Source organism: Chlamydotis macqueenii, chromosome 6, assembly GCF_036417535.1.
Source record: "Chlamydotis macqueenii isolate bChlMac1 chromosome 6, bChlMac1.mat, whole genome shotgun sequence".
NCBI lineage: Eukaryota > Metazoa > Chordata > Aves > Otidiformes > Otididae > Chlamydotis > Chlamydotis macqueenii.
In genome coordinates, this window is record NC_141561.1 from 2,022,400 (window position 1) to 2,038,349 (window position 15,950).

Sequence of the window (15,950 nt, forward strand, 5' to 3'; positions counted from 1 at the left end):
ACCACTGAGGATATTGCTCTTAGGACAGAACAGCATAATGCCAAATGAGTTAGATGACGTTATATTTGCAATGGTATAATTTCTTATGGCAATTAAATGTCACTTTATTGACTTCAGTAATGAAGTGATTATCTTATTGTCTAGCACCACTGCAGAGCACAGCAATAGGAGCAGCAGCAGATTCCCTACGGCTGGTTAGCACTGTTAATAATAGTCCAGAAAAGAATTTCTCATGGTGGCTGTTGTGTTAATGACCTTTGTGTTGTCTCAATGACCTTTCACTGAGCGTTCTGCCTCTGGGAACTGCTTCTGCAAAGTATTACTGGCCACAAGTAGCGAGTAGTCTTAATATTTTATGGACTACTGCAGATTGTATTTCAGGATATGAGATACCATTTCAGCAATGTAAGTTAAGAACGCGAAGCATGCTGCAATCTTTCCCCTTCGTTTTACAGTTGGAGGTGTTGGTAACCTTTCATATAAATATGTTCCATTTAAATTGGCAGAGTAAAAGAGAAATTTTTAAAAAATGGCTCTCAGGCAGAGGTTACAGTTTGCTAAAGTTTGTAACATGGAAATTTAGACATGTGCACTTTAGCCTGTTCCTTAGAATCCTTCAGGTCAAGAAGACTGCAAACACATCAGTTGTACATTGATAGAAGATTTAGTTATTTAGTTATTCTTGAGTATACTCATTGAGCTTTGATCTAAGTCTTGACCTTCTTTTATAGCAGCTTTTGCGAGCTTGCCCTTGGACGGTTCTTTTAGAAGCCCATGTCTCTCCTGAATTGCATGTTTGCTTGTCCCATGTACTGTGGGAGCCAGTTTGCAACCCAGGGGAGTTCAGAGGGAGAGGGTTCAAGCAGCAGTGCATGACACCACTTTACTAGAAGTGCTAGAAATGAACCCTGCACGAATTTGAAAAGCCCCTGGAATGGTGAGATGCCATACGGAAGGCTGATAGTAGCATTTTTCTCCTTTTGCCCAAGAAAATAAATGTTAAAAGGACTGTTATCTCAATCACACCTTTCTGTTCACAGTTTGTTCACTTTTTGGAAGAGTGTCCTTGGTGAAAAAAGGTATTGGGGCCTAAAACTAAATATTGGGTTTATTCCTTCTGTTCTCACATGGGGCATGAACACCTTTCAGTAACTTTGGTGCAATTGTTGTTGAACTGAAAAAGGCAGCAGAGAAGATTTCAGAATTAAGGGACTGGTCATGGTTTTTGCAGAAGACAAAGAGCGTGTTCAGCCCTGACCCTTCATCCCAAGTGATTTACAGCACGGAACGCCTTTATGTTTTAGCTATGTTTATCCATCCATTTATTGGTTGCTGTTGAGGTGATGTGGAAAGTTGGCAGTGCTATTCAAAAGCCACATGAGACTTTCCTGCTGCCAGGCTTTGTTAGAAATAATAGACTTAATGTGAAGACTTAATAGACGATCTGAATGTGGGCTGGGATATAAATGAACCTGGACCAGCTTATGATTTCTCAATAAATTGTTTCAGCTCAGTTCTGTAAGAAACCACAACTGTCCCTCTAAATTCCCGGTAAGTCTCTGCTGAGGTCAGTGAGAAGCTAAGGGAAGAATGCATATATATTGAAACTAATAGATAGCTTTGAAAAGCTGAGGCAAGATTAAATTGGCACGTTGTGAGAAAACTGGACCACGTCCTAATGGCCAGCAGCATTTTGGCTACTGAGGTGGGACAATTCTTGTGCATGCACCTGAGATGGACCACCAAGGAGAAAGGATATTTCTTCCTTCAGCATTAAGTGCAAACATAACCCGCCTTAGGGAGTGAAAGGAAGAAGAACCATCAATGCCAAGATGCAGTAGGCACCAGAAACATGCGATGTAGTGTAGTCCTCATACCACCACCTCATACCAAGTGCTCTAGAGTGGACAGGCATTACGTGCTGGTCATGCGCCTGCGTGACTGCAGAGGATCTCTGTCCCCACACAGCAGACCTGTCTGCCACTGCACCCCTTTCCCTCGGCAGCAGCTTACCAGGTGTCTGTGGCTTTAAATTACAGATCCGTCTGCTTCTAAAATAACATCTGCAACCCTCACAGTAGTTGCTCTCAGCTATGATTTGCAGCAATGGTAATAATAATAAAAAAGTTTGTCAGAAGATAAAAGATGTTATCTGTACCACACAGTAGTAAGGCAGAGGCTTGCCCAAAGGGACAAGTGCTGGAGACAGGATAAGAGCTGAAATTCTCGCTGCCAGGCATGGCTTTTCACTGGCATTTACAGCTGGTATTTGTACCTCTGTTCTAAAAATATAAAAGTTTATTTATCTTATAAATAGAAGGAAGAAGAAAAGATTTGAAAAGAACCTCCCCTTCCTTTCCTAGTTTATATCAACTTATATTAATACTTTGAAAACTAGAAATTTTGAGTTACAGTTGAACGAGTTTTGTGTTCTATCTAAGCTTATCCCATAATCTCACGTTAGGAAATCTGATCAATACAATCAGAGCTGGTTTTGTGTTCTTGAAGAAATCTTCCTTTGGTGTATCTTCTTTCTGCCCAGTGCCTGTGTGAAAAACCCTGTTGCTGTCTTGGGAACATAGCAGGAGAGATAAATTAGGCTGTTTGACATCATCTCGTTGATAAATGTTTTCTTTTAAGACTCTCAAAGGACCTAAGTAAAGAACGGTGGGGGCTATGACAGATGCTGTCATGTGAGGAGAACTGCCCTTCACGCTGATGACCAGATTCAGTTGGGAAAGGAAAAAACAAATCAGGACTGCTGCTGGCTGTTAATTATGTGTAAATATCTTGTGGCAATCTATGGTATCTTTTACACTGTGATTTTATACCTTCAGAGGCTTTTTTTTAAAAAAATCTTATACTATTTTTTAAGTCACTACAACTAGTTGGAGAGTTAGGCTGTAATGCATTTTTTTTCATCTGATTTCTCTTTGCTTCCTGATATATCATAATGAAAAAATTAACAAATATTTAGCATCTTGTTCATATTCTTTTCAGTTTGAGTTTGTTTGAGATCCCCCCCACCCCCTTTGAATCCTCTCTTGATTCAATGTTTGAAATGTCCCGGTTGGAGACTGACAGAGGTGACCATGTGAGATTTGCACAAATGAACAAAGAAAGCAAATATTCTGTGCGAGAAGAGTAGCTGGTATATGGTTCTGAGGGGATATACCTGCAGCAAGCAAAAACCATGCCAGTGTATATGCGTTTCCCTGCGAGTTCAAATCATATTCTAGCTGAAGAAGTATGGGGTGGTGATTTTGGTTGCTGCTTGAATGTGTGTTACCTAGGTGTAAGATGAAGAGGTTGGTGGAACCAACACCAACACCTTGGTGATTTTTTTCCTAATACTGTTCTACTAAAAACTTCAGTCCTATATCTAAACACCATCAAGCACTGGGTCAACATTTATTTGGATTTTATTTTGAAGCTTGGACCTGTCAGAAAAAAAGCAGTGACTGCAATGTCACTAGAATGGGGTGTGGTGGGGGGCAGTAAACAGAAGCTTGTCATGTAGGCAGATTTCCTAACCAAACAATTGGATCCTTGAGATGACAGTTCCTTCTCTGTCCAGAAACATCAGGAAGCATGAAATGAATTTTGGTTTCATACCGATATTCCTTTCTTTCCTACGCTAGCAAAGTCTTTTTGACTCATGACAATATACTAAGTGGTTGGCTTACACACAGCTGTAGCTTGTGCTGCTACTCACCCTGTAGTAACCTGTCAGTATCAAAAAATAAACACAAAAATAAGATACTGTGGATGATTTACTCATGGCATTTTGATTGCATTAGCTCTAAGTATATTATTTATTATGATCTAATATTTTCTAATAATACTTTAAGACAGATAATATGGGTGCCAAAGTACAAAATGAAGTTTGTTTTGTTAGAACATGTATCCTTTCCTAAAAAACACATTTGTATGGTACTCCCATTTAAAAAATAATGTTTGAAAATATTTATCTCAGTTGGCTGGATAGCCTATCTGTGGTATATAAAAAAAATGACCTTATTACCTTACATATTACGTAGGCATCAATTTTAGCATTTCTGATTCCAGAGAACAGGATCAAGGGAAGGTGCTTTTTTTTTTTTTTTCTGCTTCTATTTTTTTTTTTTAGTTTTGCAGTGACTTAATTAGCTATTAATGAAGTAGGAAACCATGATTAGATACTGACCTGCCTCCTCCTGTGTTCAGGAATCATCACAAAACAGTGAGTCTATGACATTGTCATACTCAGGTTCTCAAGTGCCTCAGAGCTCTGGGACATTGGCACACGGACATGGTGGTTCAGACTAATGATTCACTGTCTTGGGGCTAGAGCTCTACCATGCACAGACTGTGACTGTTACTCCTCGGTGCTCTGCAACTTGTCAGCTCCAAGGATTATCCGTAGTTTAAACAGTTAAATTCCTTGTCAGATGGAAATTTTCATTCCTAAGCCAAGACACAAGCACTGATAATGCACGTGCTCCTAGCCTGTTTTCATGCAGAAGAAAAAAATATTAACTTAATGTGCAGCCAGCTGTCATATCATAAAGGTAGGTCTTAAAGAAACATAGATACACATATATATATATATATATATATAAAAAAAATCTAAGGCAATCACTTGCATTTGTCTGACCAAGGCGTTCACTTCCTATTTTTCGGTATTTTTTTTTTCCCACTTACCACAATATTTCTATACATCAGATCAAAATTTGCCTACCCCCACTGCAGCGGTCCTGGGCAGCAGATCCTCGAAACAAAACCATCCTTCAGGTAAGCTGTTCCAACAGGTCAGCCTGGCCGGCTGCTGCTGCGGATGCTGACCCTGCACCAGACAAGGTACTTCTAGAGCAACCTCTCTTCTGTTGACACATCAAAATCATTTTGGAGGTCTGTATCGGATTTTGAACAGTCAGGCTTCCACTCATGCGTCACAGTTTCATATGCTAATAAATCTTCTTAGTAGTTTCAAAACTACACGAGATGTTTGCACGTGTATCTGCAGAATAGGCTGCACCTGAACTTTTTAAGAAGAGAAACACATTCTTGTGTTTCAGATCCTCATTTGTCAATTTTGCACCTGCAGCTTATGAAGAGAAAGCTTAGTAGGACCATGAAGAATGCACAAGTTCAACTTCCTTGTGTAAGCTTTTCTTTTCCTTGAATATAGCTGAAATTCTTGTGATGTGGCTTTTGCATACTTCTAAAATTATATGCCACTTTTACCACATGATAATTAGTAGGGAAAAAAATAAGGCAAATACTGAGAGATAAAGACTTTTAGTCCTAGGAGAGCATGCCTTTTCCTTTGCTTGAACACCTAAAACCATGTCTTAGTTACTAGACTGCGTGAAATTCCAGAGAGGTATGGCATGTATTCAAAGTGCAGATATTTCTTTGCTCAGTCAATGCTACACTGCCGACTTAAGTGACGTATCGATTCAGTACTGAGCTCCTGAAAATGCTTTTTTCAGATGCTTCTAATATTGCAGCAAGTCAAATCCACTGAGGTCCCCTGAATTGGGAGAACGCCTCCTTAGCTATTTCAGTCCTGGTATTGACCAGTACCTTTCACCTGACTTCATCATCTAGAAACCATGTACAGTCAAGCCTGGACGGGGTCTCCGTACGGTAAATGTTCTTTGGGGAAAAATACAAGATAACGGTCTACTGCAGTGTTCGTGCAGGCATGAGTGTCTTTAAATTGTGCTGGCACTGTCCTGATGTGATTACTGAAACTTGTAATGGGTCATGGTTCAGTCCCTGACTATTTGCAGGACTCTCTCCCACCTCTTCGGGAGGTACAGTAAACACAGTAAGCCCTTGTAAGAACAGTACAGTGAAGGAAAACCCTTACCCAACTCCCCTTTTTCACTCCATTTGTCATTATTAGTGGAGTTTCTATGATTCACATTTTCTACACCCGTTTCCTCTATCGTCTGGATCTCTGGAGTGCAAATACAAATACAGCTTGTGGGCCTCTGGACAGAGGCTGGTAACAGCTTGTCTAACAAGAATTACTTTATTTTTAGGGCTCTGAAGCTTATGTTGTGCTCTTCGGTTAATGCTTTCCTCCCAGACTAAATGGCTTTCCTGTTTAAGGCTTTTTGATTGTTACAGCATTTTTCAGGTTGAATATTAGAGTCTCACAGATTGTGTATCATAAGCAACATACATTTAACGTCTTATAGTCTCCAGTGCCTTTTTAGATTTTTGATGGAGACCGCACTCTAAAGGAAAATTTTGGACACATGATTAGCTTAGGTAAGAACCCTGTAAATGCTGAAGTACAAGATTTTAAATTCTTTTTTTCAGCTTTCCTGTGCAAAATCTGGTAAGCAGAAAGGAATGGTGAAAAGAATGAGAAGTAACTTAATAATAGTCATTAGAAAATAGGCACAATAACAAATATGTATTGACATATGTCCTTTTTTTTCAGTGATACAATGCTTAAGTCTGGGTGGTCTACCGATTACCTCAGGAGGTTAAATATAGCATCCATGATGTCAGTAAGTTTATCCACACAAAGGGCAAGACACAGAGAGGCCAGTGTAATCTCTGGCAGAACAGCTTTCCTGTGTAATTTTCTGTCAAACAGATGCAAGGATGGATAGAAAGTCATTTGAGTCTTGAAGTCATCGTCTTCAAGAAGTAATTGTGGGCTTGCAGTTCGATGATTTGTACTACCTGTGTTTCATGATGTGCGATCTGGCCTTGGCTTGTTAAAATTCTTCCAAACTCTATCTTGCGATCTAGAGAGTGATGCACTATAAAACAAATACAAGGGAATGAATGGTCCAGACAATTGATAGATGCCACTCATTGGCAGGGAGTTTGTAGAAAACTAGAATTTCTGTAACAATTCTGTGTTTTGGGGTGAGCGGGTTGCATTGTGGCTGTGCTTTGATCCTTCCATATCATCCTCTATATTTTGTCCTTCATGAGGCTCCAGGATTAGGTTACGTATTTTTCATAGGTGGAAGACTGCCTCCCAAAATGAACTAAATGCAGTTCTAGAAAAAAGCAGTGAGTTTTTGTATGTGAATGCTGTGTGGGTTAGCGGAGTGAGTATACACAGGCTGCTATTTCATAGTTCTTGTATTATATACCTTCTAAATAAATCTAGAGAAGGTCACATGTTATTTCCTTCCTTTCCCCCTGCCCCGAGTGGTTACTGTTCGGTAAGTAGGATTGCTTGAACTTAATATTTGAAAAAGTTAAGTACAAGAAAACATTTTCTCCTTTAAAATTTTGGCCATTTAAATGCAAAACAACATCTTCCTCTACTGTAGTCAGTAGAGTGTGTCTTTTTTACTCACAACTGCTGAGCATATGCATATTTATGTACTGTGGGTAAAACAATCTAGTCTGGAGTGCTAACCTGTATCAGAACTGCCAGGCTGTCACCTACAGCAGAATTTTCCTAAAGCCTTTGGAATATTTGCTGCCCAGAAAATCAAGCTGGTGTTCTCAGAGTACTCCAGCAAATGGTGGCTTGAAATCTGAGTTACAGACACAAATTTTCAAAATAAAGCAATTTAAAAAAAACCAAGAAGCCATGTTTCCCACCAAAGACAGCTGCATTTCAGTAGCAGAAAAAGTGATACTTGAATCCTGCATGTAATTTTGGCCTTGTTCAGTGTCTTTCTAAATAAGATATATCAAACAGCACTGTAAAAGAATCTGGAGGTGATGTTCTAGTAACTTAGGAGTTGCAGAGTATTTCACTAAGGGAGAGATTGTTTGCAGGAACTTGCAAGAGAACTGCACAGAGTATTGCATCTTGTTTGAAAATGCCTGCTAGTTTTGTCAGAATAACCATCAGGACAGAGGAATACAAGCTTCTGTTGATCTAGGAAACCTGATTTAAATAAGTGATGGAAACGAGGCATAATAATATCCAATATTGTAGCAGTGACTATGGGGAATGCCATTTACAGCAAGAGCAATGTGAAGTACAACTGTTAAGTCTGAAAAGAGGCCATGAACCCAGACCTGCTGAAAAGAACCAAGAAGGCAGATGGTGAGTCACCGGCTGTGGCGCTGATTTTGTCATCAACAGAAATTTGAGCTGGAAACAACAGTAATGAATTACATATTTAATAAAAAAGAAATTGGCTCTTCACTACATAAAGGTTTGTCATCACTTATGTAGATGTCACATTATGCATCCAATCAACTGAAAAGCTTCAGAGAAAAATGACTCTGTGAGTTATTTCTGGAATGCACACACAGAGGATCTGGACTGGAGAGCAGAAGGTTAAGCTGACATTGCGCTTGTGAGACTCCATCAACATGGTATATTCATTTCTGGACATCTTCAAAAGATGTTAGGAAACTGAACGACTTTTAAAGAAACAGAAATAAGATTAAAAGGGGAAGGATTGCTTAGTAAAGCAAAATGCCAAATAATTGAAAGCGTGTAGCTTGCCTAAAGAAGAGAGGGAAGGATCTACAGCTCTGTGCAGAGTGTAAAATACTTGGCAGCAGGGAATGAGATATGATATTTCATCTGGATATAAATATTAACTTTTGGAAAGAGTTAAGGAACAAGAAGATGTCTCTCAAGGGCTCCTGACAGCCATTTATTGAATTATGTGATATAATACATGAAAAGAGATCAGTATTGGTATTGGCTTTTAAATGCGCCTCCTTGAAGAACTAAAGACAATTCTATAATGTGAGTCAACTAGATGACCTAAGAGATCACTTCTGTTATCATCGCCGTGATTCTACTCCATACCTCATAAAATTCTTGACCTTCCAAAATGCTTTGTGCATTAGAATTGCTCCCTTGTTGCTTAAACTGTTTATCATATATTCTTAGTCTTTCTGCACCAGACATATTGGCTGTTAATTGGGTTCCTTGCAAGCTTCTCCCTGCAAGTAGTCAGTTCCCAGGTCCATGTGTTCAGCACGTCACATTTCATAAGAAGTGGTAAAACTATTGACACATGATTTGCAGCAAGTTAAGTTGATAAAGCGCTTCAAGTGTACTTACAGGATAAAATTAAAGACAGACTTCTACTAAAAATCTAGTTTGAAGTCCAGACTCCTCTCTCTTTTCTCCAAAGTTCAGAGATTCTTGAATTTGGAGAGTTTTGTTTCATGGAAAATACAGCAATGAAATTGTCTCTGTCAATTCAAATTCCTTATTATTATTATCAACTCTGAAAGATGAAAATGTGCATGTTTTTTCCGTTTGAGTGCTCCCTTGGATTTGCCTAGGGATCCATTTCAGTAGAGACCTGGTGAAGTTCAGTCAAGCACTGGTGTGTTTTGGGTTTCCTCGGGAGCACAGAAGTGCCCAGCTCCCTTTTCCTTCATGTTGCTGAGAACAGGTGGCCTCCTCGGGGGTCACCAAGTATATTTCGGGCTGAAACTTGAGCGGGTTGGAGCCAGATTGGCTATGCTAGCCACATGCGTAATTAGGAGCTGATGCACCAGGCTCGCTCTCGCCCAGTGCTGCTCAGGAGGGAAGACTGGAGAGGCTTTGCTCCTAAGGATATTCACTAGATATTGCTGGTAAGAACATTTTATTCACATTTTCCTTGGAATAGGATCTGGAGTTGTTTCCTGATTCTGTAGTTTTTAGGGAGTAGTCATCGTGTCTTGCCCATGGAAGTCAGATTTTCTGTTTGGATGACTAGTTGCAAATTGCAGTGAGAGGAAAGGACCTGGAGCTGTATTTTGGAAGTGTGATGAAAGGTTATAACAGCGACAGCTTGTGTAGATTGTATCCATACATGCAGTCCCTACTTCTTAGGTTTATTCATAAACTTTGGCATACTTTCTTACACAACATACCACTTATTAATTGAGTTATTGTTAGATTATTTTAATAGTTAACATTCTGGTTTAACAAACTGAAATTTTTTTTTGTAATTTTTCTCAACATATTGGAACTAAACAGGACAGTATTATATGTTCCTATATTTAACCTGCATTACTAGACTTTGCTTGCCTCAGAAGGAATTGCAGTTTAGCCAGCTAAACAAAACCACCCCGTCATTTGGTAGTATTAGCTTACACGGCAAATATCTTTGGACTCAGGAACAGCTGTTCCAAAGCCTCATCCCCTACCAACATTAGAAACAGGGCTGCAGTCTCTGGTGGAAAATTGTAGCTTTGCCTCATAGCAAAAATCATTGTGTTAATTAATTCATTTAAAGATTTTGACAGTAATCTGGACTTTGTAATTCAGCCACCTATATGGATTTTTGTATTTTCCAGGTCTGAAGAAATAGAGAGAAAAAAGCCACAAGAACCAAAGGAAAAAAAAAACCAGAGCATCTGTATAGGCTAATGCTGGGAAGACAGAAATTGCCCCATTAACCTAAGGTCACTAAAAAAAAATATTCACAATCTTTTTCTGTGTTATACTTTTACTTGTGAATGAGTATAGTAGAATACACAGATGAAGCTCCCATTCAAATAATGTAATGAAATAGCATAGAATACTCACAGATTAAAGAAAAATTCTTCAAACAATTCTGTTGTAATGAAAAAATCAAATCATGCTTCAAGAAATCTCTTCCTCTATTTTTAAATTTTCATTAAATTCCTGTATTGATATTACAATTATTAGAATAAAGCATTTGTTCAAAATTGTGATACCAATATGTTTGAAACATAATGCAATGCTTTCCCATAATAGTTAGAAGCAAAATAATGCCGGACCCAAACTTTAGTTCTCTGTGTTATTCAAGTTCTTTCACTAATTAACCAACAACATTGTAATAATCTGACTAGTTACTAACTACGACCCAGGAGCTTTATGAACTTGACTGGTAGCTTTTCATAGTACTTTCGGTCTTGGGCTAATATTGTATATTCACATTTTCATCTGCTGCGTGACCAGTGAGAGGGGGAGAAGAATACCCTCAAAATGGAGGAAGAAGAATATGAGGAAGTTGTGGAGGTAAGAAGAAAATCTGAGAGTAGAAATATTTGTTTCCTGCCTTGTGAGTTAATATATTAATCACTGTAATGAGATGGTGCTTGTGAGCATAGATGGTTGTTTGCTGTTTACTCTCTGAAAATTAGGATGTGATTAGATATCTATTAAATGGTTTGATCAGTCAAAACCAACCATAGCAAAGTCACTCTCAGTGGAGTAAAGTCTCCCTGGTTCCTGTCATAATTTCTCTGTTTAAATAAGGATTGTAACCATCCCACAACCGCATCGCGAGGTTTTGTGATTACTCTTCTGCATAATTATAGATGCAGTGGGCCATCTCTTTTCTCTCTCGGCTTCCCCTCTGTCATCCAATCCATGCTAGAGAGGATGACTTTGGAAGCCACTTTCTAGCCTTGCCTCTGTGCCCACTGCAATGCAGAAATGCAGCAGTTTTGTGCCACCAAGGTATCGGTAACAAATTTCACCTTGGAAGATGCAGAGATGGAGCTAGATCTAAGCCTGTCCGTGGAGTTGCATCAGGGATTAATTTGTTGATAAGTCATTTAAATTCACAGTTATATGCCTACTTATTTAGTCCCCACAATTTGATTAAAAGAATCCCCAGGAACTGAGGAACCTACAGCTTGCTATTATGAGCAAGTGCCATTGGAATAATGACTTTGCTGTCGAAGGATTATGTGAGGTTAGCAAACAGTGTGGTCTAACCTGTTCGCAGTATTACTGTTCTGAAATGAAATTATGTTATGAAATACATAAGTGATTATAACAAATTGCTCAGTGTTTGAGGAAAAGAAGATAGTACAAATGTAGCCATCCCACAACTCTTTCTCTCCGCGCTATATTCAGCGGACTGTTGATTTCTGGCAGCGTGAGAGCACTGAGCCCTGACGGCTGACTTTATACATTTCAAACAGTGAATGAAGTCAAGTCAAATAGTTTGCCAGTTCAATTAGTCAAATGTGTTTTGGAAAATAAGCGTTACCGTTCATAAAGCCCATTTTAAAGACATTGTACCACCTACTTACACCAGAGCTTCGTTAAGTTTCCTATTACCATATTACTCGTAATTGCCTTTTCTTCCTGAGCATTATGTGCTCTCTGTAACAAAATGCGTGTTTATTTGCTGTCAACGTTTATTTGTTGCTGCTGGAATTATGGTATGTTGGGCTTTTGTCTACACAGCTCTGTTTCGCTCTTTGTTTTTAATTTTCACCGACCGCCTTCCTGTCACCATGTCCCTGGGACAGACCGAGATGGTGCTGCTTTAGTAGCTTCCCTTGAGATATTCATGGTGCAAAGATAAATAAGACAGGAGCAATAACATCTGGTACAGTTTTAAGGCAACGTAAGCCTTTCCAGAGTTTTCTTAACTAGAGCTCCACTTTTATATGAACAGCCTGTTTTAAACCTATAAGAGTTCTATCAGAAATTAATCATCTGAAAGAGTAGAAAATGATTGCTGAATAATGAGTGTTTGAGAAGATGTTGAGGATTTCAAGATACTATTTTTTTCTTTCTCTGGAGTTATTAGCCTGCACTGGACATTTTAGTCATTTGTGATGTGTGAAAAACCGCAGTGAATGTGTGAAAAACCACACAACCTCGAGGCTTTTTAGAATGTGAGTCAAACATGGTATAGGGCCAGAGAGCAGAAATTGCCTCAAAACAGCCCAATGTAACACAGCTTGAAAAGTACGGGCTGGTTCTGTGAACCTAACTTCGAGGAACAACTCTGGGAAAAGGGTTTAAATTTTAATGATAAATTTTTTTAGGGCTTGGTTTGGAGGGCTTTCTGTTCCCGCAGTTTTAGCAAATCATTGCTGAGGAGATTTTCAAAGATAAAACCCACAACTTACTTTTTTGCCGTTCTAGAAGTCAGTGGCAAGCTGAGCGCCTTTTGAATAAAAGAGGTGCTGTTTACGACAGCAGCTGGAGTGACATCTTTAATTGATTTTTGTCCTTCGTAAAGCAGCAAGGGGAGAAGGAGAGCGAGGCCTCGGCGCGGCCACCTCCCCTCGGCGCGGCCTCCATCTGCCGCGAGGTGGCGCTGTGGCAGGAAGGCGGGCTGGCGGGAGGGCGCCATCGTGCGGCCGCCATTTTCTGCGTGGCCGCGAGCGACGCCCTGTTGAGGACCTGGGGAAGTGGAATCATGGAAGGTGAAGGAGACATCTGGGAAAAGCAAGAGGCAGGGCCACATGGCAAGGAAGTGTGAGCTGGAGAACCTGGTTAAATGGAGAGTGGTCGTCAGGATGGAGAAGGCGGGAAGCTTATGATTTCCAGCAACAGGAGGAAGATTTGTGCTCCACCTGCAGATCTGCCACTCCAGAGTAGATAGACACCCTGGGAACTTCTTTAGAAAGTACCTCACGGGTACAGCCCCTGTGCTTATGGATGGCTTTAACCACCCAATATCTGTTGGAAGGACGTTATAGCTGGTCACAAGCAAACTAGGTGATTCTGGAAAGTATTGAAGATAAATTTCTTGATGCAGTTGATTGGTGAACTAACTGAGAGAGATGGTCTGCTGGACATGCTACTCAGAAACAGAAACGAACTGATGGAAGATGCAAGGGTCAAGGGCAGCCATGGCTGCAGTGACCACGAGTCTGTGGAGTGAGTATTCAGAGACAGGTGAGCAAGATAAACAGAATTATAATACTGAACTTCAGAAGAGCAGATTTGGGGCTGTTCAAGGACCTTCTTGGGAAGATCCCATGGGAAACAGCCCTGTAGAGCAAGGGGCCCTGGGGCAGCTGGTTGATCCTCAAAAACAATTTCTTCAGAGCACAAGAATGGTTCAGTCCAATGTGCAGAAGTCAAACACAGCAGAAGACTGGTATGGATGAACAGGAAGCTCCTGACAGAGCTCAAACACACACAAAAAAAGAAGTATACAGGAGGTGGAAGCAGAAGCAGGCCACTTGGGAGGAACATAAAGAAGTAAGACATTATAAACTCCATTCTTACATAACTGGACAAAGTTCAGGTGGAGTTTAAGCCAGCAAAGGAAGTGAAGAACAGCAAGGAAGGTTTCTGCCATCAGCAGCAAAAGGAAGGCTGAAAGAGTGTGGGACCATAGTTCAGTGGGCAGGGAAGCTAGTGACAAGGAACAGGCAAAATGTTGATGTACTCAAAGCCTTTTTTGCCTCAGTTTTGGTAAGATGTGTCCTATGGTCTTCCACATCTCTGAGCTTCCTAGCAGAGATGTGGGAGTGACACAGTAGCCACAGTAGAAGAAGACAGAGTTAAGGGTGACTTAACCCACTGGGATGTACATAGTTCATGGGACGAGACAGGATGGATCTAGGGGTGCTGAGAGAACAGGCTGATGGCATTGCAAGGCTGCTATCATCTTTGAAAGCTTGTAGTGATGCAAGGATACTCCTGGTGACTGGAAAAAGACAGATGTTGTATCCATCTTCAAGAAAGGCAAGAAAGAAGATCCAGGAACTACAGATTGATCAACCTCTCTTCAGTCCTTGGGAAGGCTATGGAGCAAATCCTTTTAGAAGCTATTTCTAAACACATGAAGGACATGAAGGTCTTGGAGAGCAGTCAACATTGATTTATCAAGGGCAAATCATGGCTGACCAAACTCATTGCTTTCTATAATGAGTTTACTGCTGCTGTGGACAAGGGGAGACCAGTGAATGTTGCATACCTTGACTACTTCAGGAAGACCTCTGAAACAGTCTCCCATAGTGGTCTTATCATCAAATTTGTGGGATGTGGGCTGGATAGTGGACAATAAAGTGGATGGAAAGCTGACTGGGCTGCTGAGCTCAGAATTGTGATCAACAGTACAAAGTCTAGCTGGCAGCCAGTAGGTATTGGGATCCTTCGAGAATCTGTAGGTAGGAACAACTCTGAGGGCAGCCATAGACAGGGAAGCTTACTGCAATCCTCTCAGCATATTACCAAATACTGGGACAATCCTGGTTTTTTGAATGCTGATTCTTTCTTTTAGTCATAGTCTTCCTTCTTCTCGGTAAAATTAGATAATGATCCTTCATTAATTACTTGGGAGGATGATTAATTGAGGAACGTATGGAAAAAATCCAGACATTAATGCAAAAAATGAATGGATGTTCAGAATTATCAGGGATACAAATGTGACTACATAGGTACCTATAAACTACAATCCTGTTTCTCCAGAAGTGTGTTTTTGAAACAGCTTAAGAGAAGCTACAGTTTGCTCTTCTGTATGATCCATCCTAATAATGATTTCTTCCCTTTTTAAAATAGTACTACATTGAAGAGACAATTATTGAGGAGGGTGAACCACATGAGGTAAAGGTCCCTGTGATGTTGCATGTGGTGTATATATGCATGTAATTAATGCATAATACTAAATTAGTCACCTTTTGTATTCTGATGACTAATTTTTTCATATTAAACTCACAAATATCAGTGAACAGTTGCTTCTTAATACTTTATTTCCTCTGCAAGACCCTGTTGTGGGATGATCTAGAGGACACCTGTGTTGTTCTGGGCATCCTATCTGCCACTCTTTGGTTTCCATTAGAAGGAGTTGTGGATGTGTCCATCAGAAAAGGACTGTGCTGATTTCTCTCCTGGCCTGTGTCTTGTTTATAGTCTTCCCTTTGCTCCTGCTCGGCAGCTGTTCGCACAGGAGCTGACAAAGTGAAGCAACAGGTTACGTTAATAACAAAAAAATGCAGGCAGGAAGCTTACTTAGGTAGCGTATTGACAAAAATCCGATTATTAGTGCAAAATCCAGTTATTAGAGATGAACAGAATTATTGAGGATGAGAATGTGACTAGACATGTACATATGAACAACAGGCACGCACATGTGTTATACTTAAGCTTGTTATGAAGAGAAATATAAAAAGTTTCTGCCTGAAACCAGGCAAAATGTGTCAGTTCTGTTCCCTTCACCTTGTGTAATCTCACTGAAAATTGTGGTTTGCAGATTTTAATTTTTTTTTTTAATGTCACTGGTAACAAATATTTGAGTCACCAAGGAGTTATTACATAACTTGATGTTCTGTTTATGGTATAGATA

At 39.9% G+C, this 15,950-nt stretch overlaps 1 protein-coding gene across 1 annotated transcript in view; it reads left to right on the forward strand.

Annotated features, from left to right (window-relative positions):
• Positions 1 to 9,400: 9,400 nt before the first annotated feature.
• NEB (nebulin) overlaps positions 9,401 to 15,950 on the forward strand; it is a 124,121-nt gene continuing 117,571 nt past the window's right edge. Inside the window, exons 1-4 of the mRNA XM_086750430.1 lie at positions 9,401 to 9,525; positions 10,234 to 10,341; positions 10,862 to 10,921; positions 15,167 to 15,211. Of these exons, the coding sequence (XP_086606556.1) occupies positions 10,889 to 10,921; positions 15,167 to 15,211 (78 nt within the window). The 5' untranslated portion in view covers positions 9,401 to 9,525; positions 10,234 to 10,341; positions 10,862 to 10,888. The remainder of the gene's footprint in view (positions 9,526 to 10,233; positions 10,342 to 10,861; positions 10,922 to 15,166; positions 15,212 to 15,950) is intronic.